The following is a 19,283-nucleotide window of genomic DNA, read 5'->3' on the forward strand; positions in this document are numbered from 1 at the left end:
CTTGGTAGTCTGTGGTGAGAAATTATTAAGACTGTGTTACAGGCATAGACTTGTGTTTCTGGGGCCAGAGTGAGATGCGGAAGGGTAGGTGGGGCTGGGAAAAGGTGTGTCAATGCAAATACTGTCCCATCAGGACCTGGCAACTTTGCCAGAACGCTCATGGGGATGTGACCTTAGCTGGAGAAGGTGGCTTGGTTGCTCCTGCTCTAGACTGAGCAGTGTGGTATCATGGGAAAGGGCAGAGATCAACAGTGTTGGTGGCTGAGGGCTAGAATAGAAGAGAAAGAATTGGACTAATGCCAGGAGACTTCTGGAATTTCCCTGGCTTCAGAAGTAGTGTGGGAGACCCTCAGAGGGAGAAGGAATGGAGGACGCAGGTTAGACCTCACCCTCACTCAAAGGCTGATAACCACACTGGGTATAGAATATACTTCATTGTTCCTGACTGGGAGGATCAGAAGTTGACAGGATCCAAGGCTTGGGAATTCCAGGACATCAAATCTATTGTACCCAAATGACCAATGGTTGGTAGTGTCTGACCCATTTACAGAAGACTCAAATCAGGGCTGGAGGTAGTGCTTGCATTCAGTAATCTACCCATTCATTCATTCTCCCAGGTAAAAACTCACCAACACCCTCCCTAGCTCACACATAAAAAGTAAGTCAATTGAGTTGACTCTTACTTAGCCTTCCCAACTCAATTTTTCCACCTTTCCTAAGCTCCTGTGGGGGTTGGGTGTCCTTCTCCTTGCTCTCAGAGAGCACCATGCTTGTCCATATTATATAACACCATGTTATAATTTTTGGCCTACATATCCGTGTCCTCAACAGTCTACATTGTTGTGACCAGCTCAAGGCCTCTCACAGAGCAGAAGATGCTAATAAACCCATAAGAATTGCTCCAGCCATGAGTGTGCACCATCAGGGAGCTGGGGCTAGGGAACCTAGAACCTCAGGCCTCCTACACAATGGGAACAGACTTGGTCTGGATGGGAACCTTAAATACCAGGCCAGCCTCCTGCCCACTCTGCCTTGTGTTCCCCAGAAGCTGCCAAGGATCGCAGCTCCAGCTGGCAAGTAGTTAGATTTCTTCCTGGAAGGATTCTTGGCTTGAGAACTGGCCCTCGCCTCTTCTAGGCTTCTTCGATACCCTCAGGTTTCTGGGGACGTGGAGAATGGGAAAGAGAGGCTGAGTCAGCTCCAGCCTTGTTACTACTTCCCAAAGCCCTCAGGCCCACCCTTTATCTCCCCCAAGTATATATGGCAGGAACTCCCAAGAACATAGCTTTCCCCAACCCTGGGTAGAGATAGGGGGCAGGGTCGGCCAAACATTTGGGGCCAGGAGAATAGCACTGCTTTTGGGCACTCACGTTCCACTTTTTATTTTTTTGTTTTTTGTTTTTTCTTTAATGTTTATTTTTAAGAGAGAGAGAGAGACAGAGAAAGACAAAGCATAAGCAGTGGATGGGCAGAGAGAGAGGGAGACACAGAATCTGCCAGGCTGCAGGCTCTGAGCTGTCAGCACAGAGCCCGACGCAGGGCTTGAACTCAAGAACCAATAGATCATGACCTGAGCCGAAGTCTGGTCGGACACTCAACCGAATGAGCCACCCAGGTGCCCTTCATGTTCCATTTCTACCTGTAGCCTTCTTCAGCTTTAATTAACCAAGTTAAGGTTCCAGTCTGCTAGACTAAGGAAAAGGCCCAGTATCAAGAGACCCACACACAGTTCTCAAAAAATTCACTCCAGTGACACACAGCGGGCACGACTTTGACTGGAATCTCCCTGTCTCCAGGGAGCCTGGCTGGCTCAGTCTGCAGAGCATGTGACTCTTGATCTCAGTGTTGTGAGTTCAAGCCCCATGTTGGCTGTAGAGATTACTTAAAAATAAAATCTTAAAAAACAAGAAAGGAATCTCCCTGTCTCTGTAAAAGCCCTTCAAAACCCTCGATAAAGATGGCTACAAAAGGGCCGCCCCCTCTCCCACCCCAGGAAACACGCACCCAACCACAACTATTTTATTTTCCTTTTAATTTTTCTGAAGGATATACACCACATATCCCATGGGCAATAAAGCGCATTCAATGTGTTTATAAGCCAAACAGTCACTTTGTTTAAGCAAACACAAGTACAAAGTAAAATAAAACCACAAAATAATGAACTGCATGTTCATAACATACAAAAATCGCCGCCTACTCAGTAGGTAACTACAACATTCCAACTCCTGAATATATTTATAAATTTACATTTTCAGTTAAAAAAATAGACTTTTGAGAGTTCAGATTTTGTTTTAGATTTTGTTTTCTTACATTCTGGAGAACTGAGGCTCAGCTCAGCCCTCTTCCTTATTTTGCTCCCAAAGCCTCCCCCGAATCATCACTCCCTGCCCCCCTTAAGGCTAGAGGTGAGCACGTCCCTCACTACGGCATGAGTCAAGCTGTCAGCAAGGCGCAGCACACAAAAGGCACCAAGACGTGAAACTCCTTAAACCAAAAGGACGAAAAAAAAAAAACTTTCCAAAAAAAGAAGAAAAACCAAACCGTATTTTGTCACATGTGAGAGTACAGTCGGGCAATATTTACAAAAAAGTTAACGGAACATCACTCTGACACATGCTCTGATTAATATCAAGGACTGCTGTTTCAAAAAAAGCTTCAAACTTAATTGTCACAGCATCATCACAAAATAAAGGATCACCGTTGGTTTGCTTGGCTTTTCTTTTTTTTTTTTTTTTTCCAAAGTGAGGCCCTAACTCCAAATAATACAATAGAATATGCAAATTATCTTCACATCAAGAGTACCCCAAGAAAAACAAAATCCATGGCACAGACACTGTACAAGGGTGCAGGGCTGGGCTCTTACGGCCCAAACCGCATTTTGCCAACTTGATTTTCTAGCATTGAAGGGACCAGGGGGTCAGGCATACGATGGAGATGATACTGAAATGATATATTCAAAATCCATGCAAATCAAGTTCTTTGGAAAGAGGTGAAGAACTTGGACATGGCTGTTTCAGGCAGCTGAAGTCAAAGGGAGTAGGGACGGGGGAGGAAGGGCAAGCGGGCAGAGAGGATTGCAGGCCAATAGACCTTCCACGCCGACCCTGGGGTAGAGTAGAGGGGGAGGGTTTGGCTCTGAGAACCTCCATCTCACCTAAGAGGAACCCCCTCCTGTGGCCATCTCCTCCTGCTGTCCTAAGTCTCTTGTGTTTCTTTTTCTCCCTTTTCCTTTTTTCCCCCTTTCCCTTTAGCAAATTTCAATTGTCCTGGGAGAAAAGGTTGTTGTCATGTCCGAAAGCCCTGTTGAGGCGCTGAAGGAGTTGGTGACAGCCGAGGAAGGGAAGCTGCTGACTTGGGCTGGGAAAGCAGGGGGAACGGAGGAGTATGTGGTAGCCACTGAGGGTGAGGGGAAGCCACTGTGCACAGGGGATGGGTAGGTTGAGGAACCAGGAGAGGAGTAGGAGGTGGGCACAGGTGATGGATATGAGGTGGTGGCTGGGGACGGATAAGAGGTAGTAACTGGGGATGTGTAGGAGGTAGCCACCTGGGACGGGTAGGAAGAGAGGGAGGTGGTGGCAGAAGAAGCCACAACACCTTTGTCTGCCTTTTTGTCCTTCTGCCGCAAGTGGATCTTGGTATGCCTCTTGCGTTCATCACTCCTGGCAAATTTTCTCCCACAGATGTCGCAGGCGAAGGGCTTCTCGCCTGTGTGTGTGCGGATGTGGGTGGTGAGATGGTCACTGCGGCTGAAGTTGCGCATGCAGATGCGACACTGGAAGGGCTTCTGGCCAGTATGGATGCGAATGTGGCGGGTGAGCTCATCTGAGCGGGAGAAGCGGCGGTCACAGGACTCCACGGGGCAGGCATAGGGGCGTTCGTGGGGGGGCGTCTTGCTGGGCCGGTTGGGGTACTTGCGCATGCGGCTGGGTTTGATGAGCTGGGACTGGTAGGTGGTATTGAGGGCCTTCAAGTCCTGGGAGCCCGACTGTGTGGCAAAGGCCTTGATGGTAGACAGTGGAGTGAGTGAAGGCTGCTGGGTACGGCTTTCCAGGCCTTGGAAAGGCTTCTGGTCTGGGGTGCCCAGGCCCAGGTCCCCCTGCTGTTGTGGAAACAAATAGTCAGGGATCATGGGGACCTGGAAGCTACCCTTGGCAGCAGGGTAGGCAGGAGGCGGGTACTGGAGCGCGGTGCCTGCCGAGCCTGGAAAGGCCTGGCTTTGTGGCTCAGGGAAGATGTCAGTGTTAGGTGTGGGGAAAGTGGGTGCTGCTGAGTAAATGGGGCTGCTGTCATTGGACTGTACTGCACAGCTCAGGGGTGGGCTCTGAGAGGCAGAGGAGGAGGAGGAGGCTGCTGGAGATGGTGCTGAAGATGAGGTGGCCGGTGGGTTGGTCATGCTCACGAGGCCGCTGACCAGGCTGAAGAGGGGCTCAGGCCACAAGGTGTTGCCACTGTTGGGTGCAGGCTCCAGAGAGAAGCGGCCAGTGTAGGTGATGGGGGGCAGCCGGGTGGTTTGGCTGGGGTAACTTGTCTCCACCAGAACCTTCTCGTTATTCAGAGAGATATCAGGAAAAGACTCTGGCAGGAGAGAGAGAGGGAGGAGGCCCGGTTACTGGAGAGCAATCACTGGAGGACGAGGACCCGAGCTGCCAGGCAAGAGGTCGGGCTGGCTACCATTGACTCCTGAGCTGGTTAATAATTGATAGCAGCAGATTGCAATGTTCCTGGACCCGCTCCAGCGGCAGAGCCCATTTCAACAACAGCTGACGCAAATACGGAGAATCCCCCTCCACTGCAGCTCACCGCGCTCCGCAGCGGCGGCTGCGCCACGGAGGGATTCCCGCCAGCAACCCCTCCGCCGCGGCTAGTGCGCGCCCCCTACCCCGGGCTGCCAGGACATCCCTGGGCACGGATCACGGCCCTTCCTTGGGCACAGGCGGCAAGCAACGCAAGGATGTCTGGAGAAAGGGGGGCGCAGCCCTGCTCTTCAAAACAAGCCCTCCCCCCTCCACCCACCCACGCAGCCCGAGCTCTCCATCCAAAACAGAAGCTCGCTCCTCTGCGCACCGCTAGGGACAAGGAGGGTGAGGGTGAGGTGGGTGTCCCCAGGTATCCCTCTAGCACATGACCCTAAGGATGCGAGGAAGGGAAGGGAAATCCCACTTGCATCCCTGAGGTCCAGGAGCACTGCTGCGGTGAAGGGGGCGCTGCAAGGCTGTGGGGAAGGATTGGATGCCAGGATGGTGGCGAAGGGGCTAATCCTCGGCGTCGGCCACCGCTTACCTGCGGTCAGGTGCTCGTAGGGCTGCTCGCCTGCCTCCCCCTGAGGGTTGAAGGCGCTGTTGCTGCTGGCGCTGCTGCCGCCCCCTCCACCTCCACCGCCCCCGCTGCTGCTGCTGCTGTTACCGCCGCTGCCCTCTGAGGCGCCGGCAGCACCGAGAAACTGGGGAGCCCCGTTGCTCAGCAGCATCATCTCCTCCAGTTTAGGGTAGTTGTCCATGGTGGGCGAGTGAGGAAAGGAGCCGAACGGGTCGGAGATCTGCAGCGGAGACATCAGCTGCATCTCGGCCTTGGCTGCGGCCATCCCGGACGGGCAGGCTGGAGAGCTGGTGTTGGGGCGGGTGGGCGCAGCCCGGAGCCGTGGCTGCGGGGGACACACTCTCGGGGGCCTGGCCGGGTCACATGCGGGACGCAGGGCACACTGTGGCGGGAGCAGGTGGGGCCTCTAGGCTCGCCCTCGCAGCCAGCGGGTGTGGACGCGGCGCTGCTACTGAGGCTGGGGCAGGGGCCGGTCCTGCGGCGGCGGAAGCTGGTGGCGATGGCAGCAGGCGGCGGCGGCGGCTCCCCAAGTTCTGCGCGCTGGGATCTCTCGCGACTCCCCAGATCCGCTTCTATTTGAAGGGTCTGGAACGCCACGGGCCCGCCTCCGTCGTGACGTACATGGCCATATAAGGGAAGCAGGAAGCCCTAATATGGCAAGACCGGCCGGGAGGACCCAGAGTGACGTGAAGCCCCCTATCCTAGAGCTGTGGGCACCGCCATCCCTCACCCCGGCCCCTGCGCGGACTCCTGGACCCTGGGCGTCTAGGCTTCGAGAAAGCTTAGGACTCAAGCCTCAGCTGGGGACTCCCGGACTCAGGCTGCCTCGGAGTTCCCAGCCTTGCCCCCGCCTCTTCCCTCCGCCTCCTTCCCTCCTCCCGGAGCCGGAAGCGGCCGGGCCATATCTGGCCGTTCCAAATAAGGCGCTGCCCAAATAAGGGTTGTTCCGGCGGGGGATCCTTCCTGCTCCTTATATGGTGTTTCCGGGTCGTTGCTCGCTGCTCCCTGGTTGCCCCCCCTCCCCCTCCCCGGGAGCCAGAATGAGCGCAAGAGCTGGGGACGCCCTGGTGGAGGTCTCCGGGCGCGTAGCGCTTGGCGCATCGCGGCTCAGGCGACTCCCCAGCGGGGACTGGGCTGGGGAAGCCCGGGCCCGGGGCGGGGGCGAGGGCGAGTCGGCTCGGGGTTCTGCCACCGTCATCCAGGGCCCTCCCGCCCACCTCTGGGACCGTGGGAGCGGGGCGGGAGCTAAGGGGAGGAGCGGCTGGGCTGGCCGGGGCAGAGGCCGCCCAGGAGAGGCGGGGCATTGACCCCCCGGCCTTGACCAATGGCACGAAGCCATTCCAGATGTCATGGGGGAAACTGAGGCTAGGAAATACTCGCTAGGTGGTTCCCTAGGTCTCTTTGGGTTGCGGTGGGCCACCAGGAGCTTCTCAACCAGGAGCTGGTGGTCCTTGTGGTGGTGGGAGACTTTCCCACCTTTATCCAGAACAAATGGAGATGGGCGGGCAATGCGGCAATCTGAAAAGGAGGCTTCCCTATGGGCTGTCTGGGGACCCCTAGGCTGGCACCGAGAGGACCTGCTTAGCGGCCTGGTGCTGCCCCCTGGAGGTCCCCTCTCCAGCTCAGTTCCCCGGGCCCCGGGCCGAGTGGGCTCTTCCGCCGGCTTCGGGTTCCCCCTCCCTGCTCCTGTGCTGGGCGCGTAGCCAGGCCGGGGGAGCCTTAGACGCAGTGAGCGCGAACTGAGCAGGCGCCGCAGCCTGGGTTCTCCCTGCAGTCCCTGGGGAGCCGCCACCGCCGAGGCGCCCAGACTCCAGGCGAGATAACACTTCCCTCCCGGAACCAGCCTAAGGGCGGGAGGGCGGGGGTGGGTAGGCGGGAACGATTCCCGCAGGTCTTCCAGGAGCAGGACGCGAATGGGGAAGCCCTTTCGGTCCCATCCCTACCCCCGCATTTAAATGCGCACCCCAAGAAAACAGGGATTCCGAGAGGGGAAGGCTCCTGCTCTAGCTCTCAATCCAGAGAGGTGCTGTTTTTCTGAATTTAAAAAGAAAGCACAAAATTTGTGTGGAAGGAGGGTGCTGAGGACACAGGGACGGACGGGGGTAGGACTGGGGTCCTTGTGAACCCAAACAGGTCAGAGTCCTGGGGTTTAAATGGGAGGGGCAATAACTTTTGGGCTTCATCCTTCTCTATCCTCTACACACGCACACACGCATGCCAACACACACACAGGCACACACACACACATTTTCTTATAAAAATCTATTTAAGGAATCTAGCAATGAACCTGTGTGCTCTGAGCTCCCCAACCCAAATGGCTAGGGCATGGTGAGAGGCCCACTCCTAATGCCTAACCGTGTTGTCCATTAGGGCCATGAGTGATGTATCTTCTCTGAGGCCTCCTGCCAGTCAGGGTCAGATGGCCTTGTGTCTGAATGCCATTCCCAGGTTGGGTATCTTGGCCAGGCTTTTTGTATCTCACTTTCTTCAACTGTAAAATAGAGCTAATGTTAATGATACCCACATGGAAGAATTGTTGTGAAAAATTGAAGCTTACATGGACTGACATCACTGAAGTCCCAAAGCACAGTTCCTGCCTTGGAATTACCATTCAATAAACAGTGACTATTGTTATTTTCAGGGGCTTTTGACCCACAGGGTCACCCACAATTCACCCACCCGTCTTCAGCCTCCAAGCAAACTCCAGTGATCCTTTTCTGAAAAACTGTGCAGAAAGGGAGAAACATTCCAATTCTAACACAGGGGACATGTCCTGAAGAGCTAATCTGAATCTTTCTTGCTGAAGTAAAACATCACTTCCTAGAACAGAATTTTACAACCTTGTGTGTGTGACAGAATCACTTCTGGAGCTCTGGAAAAAAAAAAGAAGAAGAAGTTTTACCTTAGACCTACTGAGTCATAATTTTTCTGACCTTGTGAGTGCCAGAACTGAACTGAGTGGATTCCTCATCTTAGCTAGGATCCTCCTTCTGTCCCTGGGGAGCTGCCCAGATCCCAAGAGCACAGCCAGAACAAACCAATTCCCCTATGATTCTCATGTGGAAGTTGACCTAAGTTATCTTCAGATCCTCACTGAAGCTGGGCAATGGAAATCCTTATAGTCTATATCTTTTGTTTTGCATATGTAACATCAATTCCCCTCTCTTTTCATAATTGTTCCCCAGACAACGGTTTCTTTTGGGGAACCACTCCAGTCCATGTGGTTGGAGGAAGACAACCCTGTTCTAGACCTAGGAGTGGGTATGTCACCCACACCTGGCCATCCATCTAGAATGCTCCATCCTAGGACCATTCCATGTCCCTAGCCAGAGCAACTGAGTTAGGATGGGCACATGACCCAAACAAGGCTAATGAAAAGCACTTCTGGGATTTTTTCTGGAACTCTTGAAAAAGGGCAATTCTCTCTCTGATGGTACTAAGCCAATGGAATGTAAGCCTGGAGGCCATCTTGCCATGAGGACTGGAAAGCCTACCTGAAAATGAAGCCAATGCAGAGGAAAACATAGAAGGCTTCTACATACAGAGAGTAAGTCTTTGGATACAGCCTGAGGTTTTTAGTTATGCAGGCCAATGCATTTCTTTTTGATTTAATAAAATAGGCTCCTTTCAGTTTCTGTTACTCACAATCCAGCAGTTTCTGATTAATACACCCATTTTCCACGACAACAAAGAACTTTTCTGAGGACTTTCTGTGGGCAAGGATTAGGAAGGCCTATGGCATACACCCCGGCCTCTAAGAAGCTTACAGTTAGGTAAAAGAAGACTGGATTCCATGTTGCAAGAGAATTAAGAATAGGAAGCAGCCCTGTTAGCCTCCAAATGTCAGTTGTGCTGAAGAACACAGAAGATAAGAGGAGGCAGAGATTCCAGGGAAGGGGACAAAGATGATAAAAAGATTTTAGAGGAGAGCGAACATGAGAAGAACCAAACGTTGTGGTGAGGAAGTGAAGCACTTTCAGACCAGGGTTGGGGGGAGGTTGGCCAGAACAGTCCTTGTGTGATCTGCCTGGAAAAAATGAGCTAAGGGGCACCTGGGTGCTTCAGTTGGTTAAGTGTCTGACTTTGGCTCAGGTCACGATCACATGGTTGGTGAGTTTGAGCCCTGTATTGTGCTCTCTGCTGTCAGCTTCAGATCCTCTGTTTCCCTCTCTCTCTGCCCCTCTCTGGCTCGCTTTTTTCCCCTCTCTCTCTCTCTCTCTCACACACACACACACACACACACACAAATAAACATTCAGGGGCACCTGGGTGGCTCAATTGGTAAAGCATCTGACTCTTGGTTTTGGCTAAGGTCATAATCTCACAGTTTCATGAGTTTGAGCCCCACATTGGGCTCTGTGCTGGCAGCATGGAGCCTGCTTGGGATTCTCTTTCTCCCTCTCTCTCGGACCCTCCCCCACTCACCCTGTCTCTGTCTCTCTAAAAATAAATAAATAAACTTTAATTAATAAATAAATATTTTTTTTTAAAGCGCTAGAGTAGAGAGGGTTTCAATTGGGAGATAGCAGGAGGTAAGGCTGAGTAAAACATTCATTTACAAAAAAACACATTGATTTATTTTTTAAAAGGTTTATTGGCCCTTGCTTGTATCAGAAACAATTCTAAGTCTTGGGGATTCTGCAATGAAGAAAGCAGATGGAGTTATGCCCTCTTGGAAACTGCTATTCAGTGACACAAGTAAACAACTATGTAAATAAAAAGGATGATTTCAGATTATGGTAAATAAAACATACTAGAGAGGTGAGGGAAGCATCTCAGAAGAGGTGACATTTATGCAGAGACATAAAGGATGAGAGGAAACCAACTGTGCATAGAGGAGTGTGGTGGGGAGGGCATTCCAGGCAAAGGGAACAGCTGTGCAAAGGCCTCAGGAGGGAAAGGCTGCGATCAGTCTAGGGCCTCAAGCTAAGGTATGGGCAGTGAGAATGTTTAGGGCTCAACTGTACCCCTCCACCCTCTTCTCCCTTATTCTGCCCTCTATAGCTCATACAGAGGAGGAGGTATCATTTTCTACCCTGCTCTGCCTTCATGGTATACGCCCCTGAAGAGCACTGAGAGGAGCGGGCTCAAAGCCCCTACACACTGCACAGACCTTAGCCCTCTCTCTGACTGGGAAACCAGTGAGAAGGAGGGTCTGAGAGTCTTCTCCCTGGATAGAGTTATGCTCTGGGCCTGCCTTCTCAGCAATACAGCTGGAAGCATCTAGGTTATCCCCATTCTCTTCTGTCTTCTGGGCAATGGCACACCCCTGGTTGCTCTCATGGGTGGGGGCTGGGGGAGGACTGGAAGGTGAGGAGGAGACAGAGTGAAAAGAACTGACCCCTCCCAAGGAGCCAAATCTCAGGTGGGCTTTTGAGCACCTACCTAACTTGTGACCAACAAACCTGACAACCAGCCTGGGTTCTAATGGAAATGAAACTGGGGGTAAACAAGACTCAGAGTCACTCCTGCACCCTGACCTGGGATCTACAGGGTTTCCAGGAGCATTAGGGATGAGTGTGGGACTCTCACACCTTGCATCCTGGGTGACTGGTGCCAGAAGCCCTGGAAAAGGTGAGAAGCTCTTGGAAGGGGTGCAGGTCTGGGCTGCCGTCTACACTCCGACTTTCCTTGCAAGCAGGAGAGGAGTAGGGAACAGAGGTGAGAGCAGAACTGAGCTTGCCCAGGGCATCTGGGGCTCCAAGCAAAAGCCAGTGGGAATCACTATGTCTCAGAAACTTGACCCATTGTTGAGCACCCAGCATCTGTCAGAGGAAAACAAGCCCCATTTTCCACTGCCACTTCCTCCTCCTCAACCCCGACTACGTCAGCACCCACATGTGCTGCTCAGATCGTGGTTTGCCACTGCTGTGGCCAGCCTGGGGCTCAGGAAGTGACTCTCCCTTCAGTTCCGTCTGGGGTGCCTGTCACACTTTCCGATGGCTGATGGGTTCTGCCGGAAATATGGATGGCCTGGCCTTCAATAGGTCTGGGTACAGCTCTACTCCCACCCTGTGAAGGAAGGGTTGTGAGAGGTGAGGAGAAACCTCTGGAGAGGCCAGATCTGGTGGGGGGTCGAATGAGGGGACAGAAAGTGCACTGACAGAAGAGGAGAAATGGAGACATGAAGAATGACCAGGGGAGATAAAAGAGAAAATCCCCTTGAGGTGTTGGAGTGTGAAGCCATTGTATTTTGCTCCAGTTACAGGTGGGGAAACCGGGTGCCAGAGGAAAACCCTGACTCCTAAGCCAGGTGGAGAAGGGCATGTCCTTTTTTTTTTTTTAATGTTTTTTTAAATGTTTATTTATTTTAAGAGAGAGCGTAGGAGGGGCAGAAAGAGATGGGGAGAGAGATCCCAAGCAGACTCCATGCTGTCAGGGCTCAATCCCGAGAATGTTGCGATCACGACCTGAGCTAAAACCAAGGGCCAGATGTTTAACTGACAGGTGCCCAGAGAGGGGCAAGTTCTAAGAAGGGCTCATGGAGAGTGATGCTGAGGCCTGAGGCACAGGGGCCCCTGGCTCTGAAGAGGGTACCTGGCATGCTCGGGGTGGGTTCTAGGAGCTTCAGGAAAGGGACATGGAGGATTTGGCCAAGATTAGGGGATCTGCCTGAGAGAGCTGGGGTCTGTGTTGCCATCCTCAGAGTCTGGCTGATGGGTTGTGTGCCAGACACAGGTTAGGTCTAAAGTGGAGACACTAAAGCATAATAATTTGGCACAGAGCATCTGTTTTGGGCAGAGGGAGAGGGTGAACACTCAGATAGGGCTCTCCTGGTCCTTTCTGCCTCAGAGTAACCTGCAGATGCAGAAAGAGGCTGCTGTCCTTGGACATCAGTCTCTCTGCCCTGTGCTGTGTGGATCCTCTCCCAGGCCTGGGGCTGTCAAGACCCTGGACTTACAGGACAATTTGGCCGGTGGTGGATTCTTTGCTCTCCCCACCCCTCAGCTGAGTGTGCAGCAAAGCTGGCTGCAGAAATCTCTGGAAGCGTGTTGGGCAGGCAGAGGGAGGGGAGCGTTACATAAGAGCCCACTGATGTGCAGGAAGTCTGGAGCAGCCTTTAGATGAGAGAGGCAGCGTTCCCATCCAGCCTAGAAAAGCAGGAATAGCAACGGCGGTTATTTCTGGCCCCTCACCGCCGCCCAGCCCAGCGCCGGGGTGCTCAGCTTCATGGTGGCTGAGCTTGGACTCTGTAGACCTGGTGGGAGGGGGAGGGAAGTAGGGGACAGGCAGCCCCTGGGGTTGTGTCACTGTGGCACTGGCCTCACCCCCTACCCCCAAATACCAGGATGCAGCCATGAGCTGTGGGTGCTTGTTTTTTTTGATTCTTCTTAACATCTAGCTGCATTCTCTACCCCCACCTCACCCATAAGACACATTTACAATGTGACAGGCTCTGTGCTAAACATTTGACAGACATTTGTATTCACAATACCTCATGAAGTAGGTACTATTCTCACCCCCATGTCATTGATGAGGAAGGGGGCTCAGAGAGGGCAGGTGACTTGATTAAGGTCAGAAAGCTGAGCAATGGGGGAGCCAGGATTCCAATCCAGACAGTCTGGCTTCAGAACCTCTGGCTGAAACCAAAGTCATACCAAGAACAACATGTTCTCTGGGGTTCCAGAATGAACTGGACAAAGCTTTCACCCCTAGGGATTCTTTATTTGTATTTATTTATTTATTTATTTATTTATTTATTTTAAACATTTTAACATTTATTTATTATTTTTGAGAGAGAGAGAGAGAGAATGAGCAGGGGAGGGGCAGAGAGAGAGAGGGAGACACAGAATCTGAAGCAGGCTCCAGCCTCTGAGCTGTCGGCGCAGAGCATGACATGGGGCTTGAACTCAGACCTTGAGATCACGACCTGAATCAAAGTTGGATGCTTAACCAACTGAGCCACCCAGGCACCCCCACCCTCCAGGGATTCTTGAGTCAAGTCGAGTAGGGCAGACAGACATGTGAACAGACCATTTCAACAGTTACTTATCAAACATCTGCTCCTCTAGGTATTAAAGATACAAAAAGAAGTAAAAAGGTGACTCCTCTTTTGCAGTTTGTAGTCTGGGTGTGGGAGACAGACAGATAAACAGGCAATCACAACAGTGTGAAATGTGCTATCATAGGGGAAGCTTAGTGACTGTGGAACCCCTAATCATCTCCTACCCACCGAAGTGCTTCCCAGGCAGTTGGGGAGCCAACTGGCCATTTTGCAGGAGGCTGGGTGGGGAGTGCTGGTGGGGAGACCAGGCAGGAAATCATGTAGTCATCTAGGAGAGAGGGTGAGGTCTGGATGCATCAGTACCAGCTATCACACACTCCCTTCAGGTGCTACCCAGACAGACGCAGAGAGCAAGAAAATTTGACACCCAAATTTACTGACAGGCAGCTCAGCCCAAAGGTGCATACATCCCTTTTCCTTGGTACAGTGGCCACAGGGAAGTGGGAGAGGCTGGATGGAAGGGTCTTCTCTTTTTCCCTTCTCTAACCATCCCCTTATCTACTACACCCATATAAGAACCCTGTTTAGGGCAAAGTCAAAAGAAGTGACTGAAGAGGATGCTGGAATCCAGAGCCAGGAAGAAGAACTTCCCTCCAGATTATCATACTGATAAGAAGAGATAAGAGGTAGGCAGAGTTAGCTCCTATCCTTAGGAATGCCCCAGAGGGTTCTTCTCTGTACTCCAGGCAGAAGCAGCATTTCTGTCCCTGTGAGTAAGGGGAGGGGTCTTTTGAACTTCTAGGACTCAGTTTCCCTCTGGTCATGCCTCAGAGAGTCATCATGGCAGGGTGACAGTCTTCAAGCCAACATTGGACTCAGTGCCTTCTTAAAAAATGTATTGCAGTAAAATATATACGCCATAGGGGTACTTGAGTGGCTCAGTCGGTTAAGTGTCCGACTCTTAAGTCTGACCTGAGTTTTCAGCTCAGATCATGATCTCATGGTTCGTGGGATCAAGCCCTGTGTCATCAGGCTTTATGCTGACAGCTCAGAGCCTGCTTGGGATTCTCTTTCTCCCTCTCTCTCTGCCCCTCCCCTGCTTGTGCTGTCTCTCTCTCAAAATAAAATAAAATAAAATAAAATAAAATAAAATAAAATAAAGACATTTATAAAATATACATACCATAATATTTACCATTTTAATCATTTTTTGAAACCTAAACTCTATGCCCAACGTGGGGCTTGAACTCAGGACTCGGAGATAAAGAGGTGCAGGCTCGGCCAACCAAGCTGGCTAGGCATCCCACCAGTTTAACCATTTTTTTTAAGTGTACAATTCACTGACATTAAGTACACTCACAATGTTGTGCAACCATCACTTTCATCCATCTCCAGAACTTTTTCATCTTCCTGAAGAGAAACTCTGTACCCATCCTGCTCCCTCACACCACTGCCTAGTAACCTCTATTATAGTTTCTGTCTTGATGAATTTGTCTATTCTAGGTACTACATGTAAGTGGAATCATAATATTTGCCCTTTTTTGACTGCCTTATCTCACTTTGCATAATGTTTTTGAGCTTTGTCCATGTTGCAGCATGTGTCATAACTTCATTCCTTCCTAAGGCTGAATAATATTCCATTGTATGTATATACCACATTCTGTTTAATCCTTCATCTGTTGATGGACATTTAGACCATTTCCACCTCTTGTTTTGTTTTGTTTTAAGTTTATTTATTTGTTTTTCATGAGCACAGGAGTGGCAGAGAGAGAAGGAGAGAGAGAAAGAATACCAAACAGGCTCCAAACTGCCAGCATGGAGCCCAACGTGGGGCTCAAACTCATGACCCATGAGATCATGACCTGAGCTGAAATGAAGAGCTGGATGCTTAACCGCCTGAGACAGCCAGGCGCCACTGTTCCCACCTTTTCACTCTCGTGAATAACACTGCTATGAATATTAGTGGGCAAGTACCTGCAGACTGTTTTTATTCATCATCCACTTCAGCTATCAAAAGAGGGATTAAAGTTAGATTTAAGAAGGACTTCCTGATTTTGTACTACCAGTGACCAAAGCAGCAGCATCTCCCTCTTTTCATAGTTTTAATAACCACAATCTCTGCCTCCCTTAATCCTACCCCTAGACTGGGGGAATGCCCGGAATGGCTGCACTTGTATGGGAAAGAGGCTTAATAAGGGTCACTCTGGGGTCATAGCTGTAGATGGTTTATTTTTAGGAGCTGGGTGGTAAGAGTTTCATTGTCTTCCCTTAGGCTATGGGTATGTTTGCCACCATTCCCCACCCCACACCCAACTTTCTCCTTTCCCTGGCAAATCCAGGCTGTCTCCCTTTTTCTCTCCCAGGCTAAATTAGGAGTGTGAAGCTGCTCTTCTTCCCAATTTAGCTTTTGAATTAAAGTGAGAACTGAATGTGGCTGGAAAGCTGACTCCCATCTGTGTGTGTGAGAGAGAAAGGAGAGCAAATGAGCATGAACACATGCAGGAGAAGTGAGAGCAAGGGAGGCTGATCTGGGCTGCTGCTGTTTAGTGCAGACACCCATCCTCCGGTGCAGGCAAACAGCTCAGTCAAGAGAGACGGTGAAGTTTGAAGGTTGATGTTTTTTTCAGGAGTGGAAAAGCACTACAGGACATCATTAGAACATTCCGCAAAAATGTGCCGAGTGCTTGTTGTGTGCCCAGACCCCTGCTAGATGCTGGGGAAACCGTGGTGCATCAGGTAGACCCACTCACTGCCTATGCCCTGGCTTTCAGTCTGGTGGGGAAACAGGCAATGACCAAACAGGGGGAGGTGTTGGGGAGGAAGAGCAGAATGCCACAGGGACCGGGATAGGATGGGGCAGGGACGTCACTTCTAAACTGAGACTTGAAGTGTATGCAGCAGCTGACCAAGTGGAGCAGAACTACAGTGCCTAGGCCGAGGGCATTGTGCATGCAAAGATCTGAGTGTGCCTAGCTTCTGCCAAGGAGGGCCCTGGCATCGGGTGAGTCAGGCTCAACAGGGCTCAAGAGTTTCTACCTGCTCCTCCTCTCCCCTACCCTTCTTCCAGGGAGAACAAAACTAGATGACAGTGACTTGGACCAGAGAAGTCTGGGAGCATGTGAGTCCTTCTGTTCATGCTTTAAACAGTCAACCTGGGGGACAGGGAACCTGCAGTTCTCCTTCTGAGATCCTGCTCAGAGAGCTGGACCTGGAAGGTCCAAGATGGACATGGAACAGAGGAAATGGGATCTCTTTGTCTTGAGACAAAAGTATCAGGAAGGGTCTCTGCTTTGTTTAGCTTACCTGACTCTTCCCAGGTTGGAGGTTGCTGGCTGAGTCCTCATCTTACTTGATGGGAATGAGTCATGATTCTGGCTGAGATGGGAACAGGTTGAAATCTTGGCAAAGAAAGACCCCCTCTTGGCAGAGATAGAAAAGAGCTCTCTGGTGGCCATGCATTTCTCTGTCAGCTCTCAAATTCCCCAATGACAGGCACAGCTAAGGGATGCTAGTGTAAAACTCACCATCAATATTTCAGGCAGCATTATTTATTGATCACTCATCTGGCTGGGACAAAAGGAGAGGGTAATTCATTAGGGATGCAGGGCTGGTGGGGTCAGTTTGGGAAGGAGGTCAGGGAAAGGTAGGTTACTAAGGAGGCCCAACCTTGGCTCTTGTAGAAGTACCTTGGGATTCCAGAATTTGGAAATTAGGGTCTTTTTTTTCTCCTTTTTAAATCTCATAGTGGATCAGATAAAATAAGGGAAGGGACAGGAAACACAAACACTTGGGCCTGGCCTGGGACTGTCACTATGGCCATCAGGGAAATAATATCCAAAAGAGTCCTGCAGTCAGGCGAGCTGCCATCCCTCTGGGCCTAGCCTGCCTCTCCCAAGTTCCCCACCCCTTGCCACCTGTTGGGTTCCTCTCCTCACCTGACCTTGAAATTAGCTCCAGTGGCCTTGTTGATGTCATTTCAGAAACTCATGTTGGGTCCCTTGGGCTGCAGGACCCTCCCAGAGTCAGCTTGTCACCTTCCCTGCTTCTAGGACAGTGCCTGATTCTCACCAAAAGGGAGTACCTGCCCTTTGGGCCTGACGTTCTCCTGGGGAGTGTGCAGGGGGTGGTACACAATCTGGGTTTAGGAAGTAATTGCTTGAAAATCCATAGTTGTTCCATGCACCTGCAAGAATGTTTTCTTCATGAACCTACAACTCCAGCGAGTGGGGCATGAGACACCCTGCTCACCAGACCATAAGGCTGACTGACAGCAGGAAAAGATTCTCCCCTTCAGGGGCTGGGAATCCCACACTGGGAGTGAGCTGCGCCACCTAGTGGGCTTTTTCCCCCCTCCTTGCTGGTATCCCTCCTACCCATCCCTGCCTCCAGCCCAGATATGGGACAAGTTGTCAGGCAGAACCCAAATGGCTCTAATACTAAAGTGCCCTTCTCCACCAGACAGGCCTATCTCAGCTCAGAGAGGGAAAAACTAGAGGAATTTGGGAGGGAAATGATCACGAAATGGCTGAAATTTAAGGCAGTGGGGAAGCCAGCAGTGGCTTCGGCCTGACTCTTCCTATTACAGTCTCTCCCTATTATCATGGATGCCACTGATACGGTGTCCATGGCCTAGAGCCCTTGGATCCACTCCCTCCTCTGCCAACCCCCTTTCCTCCAGGCTGAGCAAGACTGGGCTCAGCTCTGTTGATCAAGGAAGAACTGGCACAGGCTGGAGCTGCTGGCTTTCCTCTGACGTCACAGCCTGGAAATCCCATTTTAAGCAGGTTCTTTGGGTGTGGGACACACACAAGAAAGAGAGGGGGAGCCAGCTGAAGCAGCTCCAGCCATGAGGACATTCTATCCAGGGACCTCAGGCCTGGAGGGCTGTCCAGTGTCCCCCAGCACGGTGGGACAGAGGGCTAGACCTTAGCTCCCACTCAAAAGCTAATATCTCTCAATGCTCACTGGGGACCCAGGGAGTGAACAAGAATTCTCCACATAGTTTTAACCATACACCTGTCTTGTGACATCTCTTCCCCACTCCCCTGGCCTAGAGGTCTACTGAGGAGGAGGGGAGAGAGAAGGTGGTCCTAAGGAATGAGATGGCAAGATGTCACCTAGACCCAAATGTGTCCTGCCTGCCCCTCCAAGAAGCTGATCCCTCCATCTTCTTGTCACCCTCCATCTTTCCTCTCCTCCCCTGCACCACAGGGGCCAGGCCCTGTGCCGAGTTCTAGGAGACTGTTTCCACGGCAACGGACCAAGGAGCTTGGAAATCTGAGCATGTTCCTGTTGACACAGAGAAACCCAGATGTGCATGGAGAGCCTGGCAGTGGGGAATCTGTCAGTGACCTTCTTAGCAAGTGGTCACTGTGGGTGCAAGCATGTATCTGTGTGCATCCATGCACACGCGTTCATATTTGTGTGTTATGCAGCAAATGGGATTTAGGTTAGGGAGGGCCTAACCTGGTTTTCTGGCCATATGGTAGCTGCTAGCATGAGACTGCAGCATCTTACTCTCTCGAGATCTTTCTAGAACAAAGGAGTCTCTCCCTGAATCCTATCCTGACGCATCCTCTCCTTTCTAGAGGAAGGGACCAATTTGCTCAGAGGCCAGTGGTGAAAAGAATGACCTTCAGAGGGCTGTTGACTGGAGGATTCCAGAGAAGATGAAAAGGGCATTTCACACTCCACCTCCACCATGACCTCAGTTCAGGAAGTTCTTGGCCACTTTGGCCTGAGTGTGAGGCTGGAGAGGACATACCTCTGTGATGCCGGGGAAGGGAGAGGGAAGTCTGCTGTAGGGGCATTTTGCCAACTGTGGGGTCCAGAGCCTGGGGCTAGGTCCCCACACACCCTATGCCACACCCCATGCCACACCCCATGCTCTGCTTCCTTCATTTTCCTTCTACAAAGCTGCACTACTGTTTCTCCCCTTCCTTCTCCCTTCCTCCTCCCTGCCTTGCTCTCTCCCCCCTCCCTCTCCACTCTTTCCCTTTGTTTTTCTCTTCCCATGCTGCCT

At 51.4% G+C, this 19,283-nt stretch overlaps 1 protein-coding gene and 1 long non-coding RNA gene across 2 annotated transcripts; one reads left to right on the forward strand and one right to left on the reverse strand.

Annotated features, from left to right (window-relative positions):
- Positions 1 to 2,015: 2,015 nt before the first annotated feature.
- On the reverse strand, positions 2,016 to 5,858 carry EGR1 (early growth response 1). Its single transcript, XM_060636009.3, has 2 exons — positions 5,281 to 5,858; positions 2,016 to 4,575 (listed from the first exon to the last, which is right to left on the reverse strand). Exons 1-2 carry the CDS (start codon positions 5,579 to 5,581, stop codon positions 3,248 to 3,250), a joined length of 1,629 nt encoding a protein of 542 aa, XP_060491992.1. The 5' UTR covers positions 5,582 to 5,858; the 3' UTR covers positions 2,016 to 3,247.
- Positions 5,859 to 11,248: 5,390 nt separating this feature from the next.
- LOC132681492 (uncharacterized) lies at positions 11,249 to 15,223 on the forward strand. The gene is made up of 2 exons (XR_009611079.3): positions 11,249 to 12,489; positions 15,018 to 15,223. It is a non-coding gene; the product is annotated as an uncharacterized LOC132681492 (long non-coding RNA).
- Positions 15,224 to 19,283: the final 4,060 nt, after the last annotated feature.

Source organism: Panthera onca, chromosome A1 (assembly GCF_046562875.1).
Source record: "Panthera onca isolate mPanOnc1 chromosome A1, mPanOnc1 haplotype 2, whole genome shotgun sequence".
NCBI lineage: Eukaryota > Metazoa > Chordata > Mammalia > Carnivora > Felidae > Panthera > Panthera onca.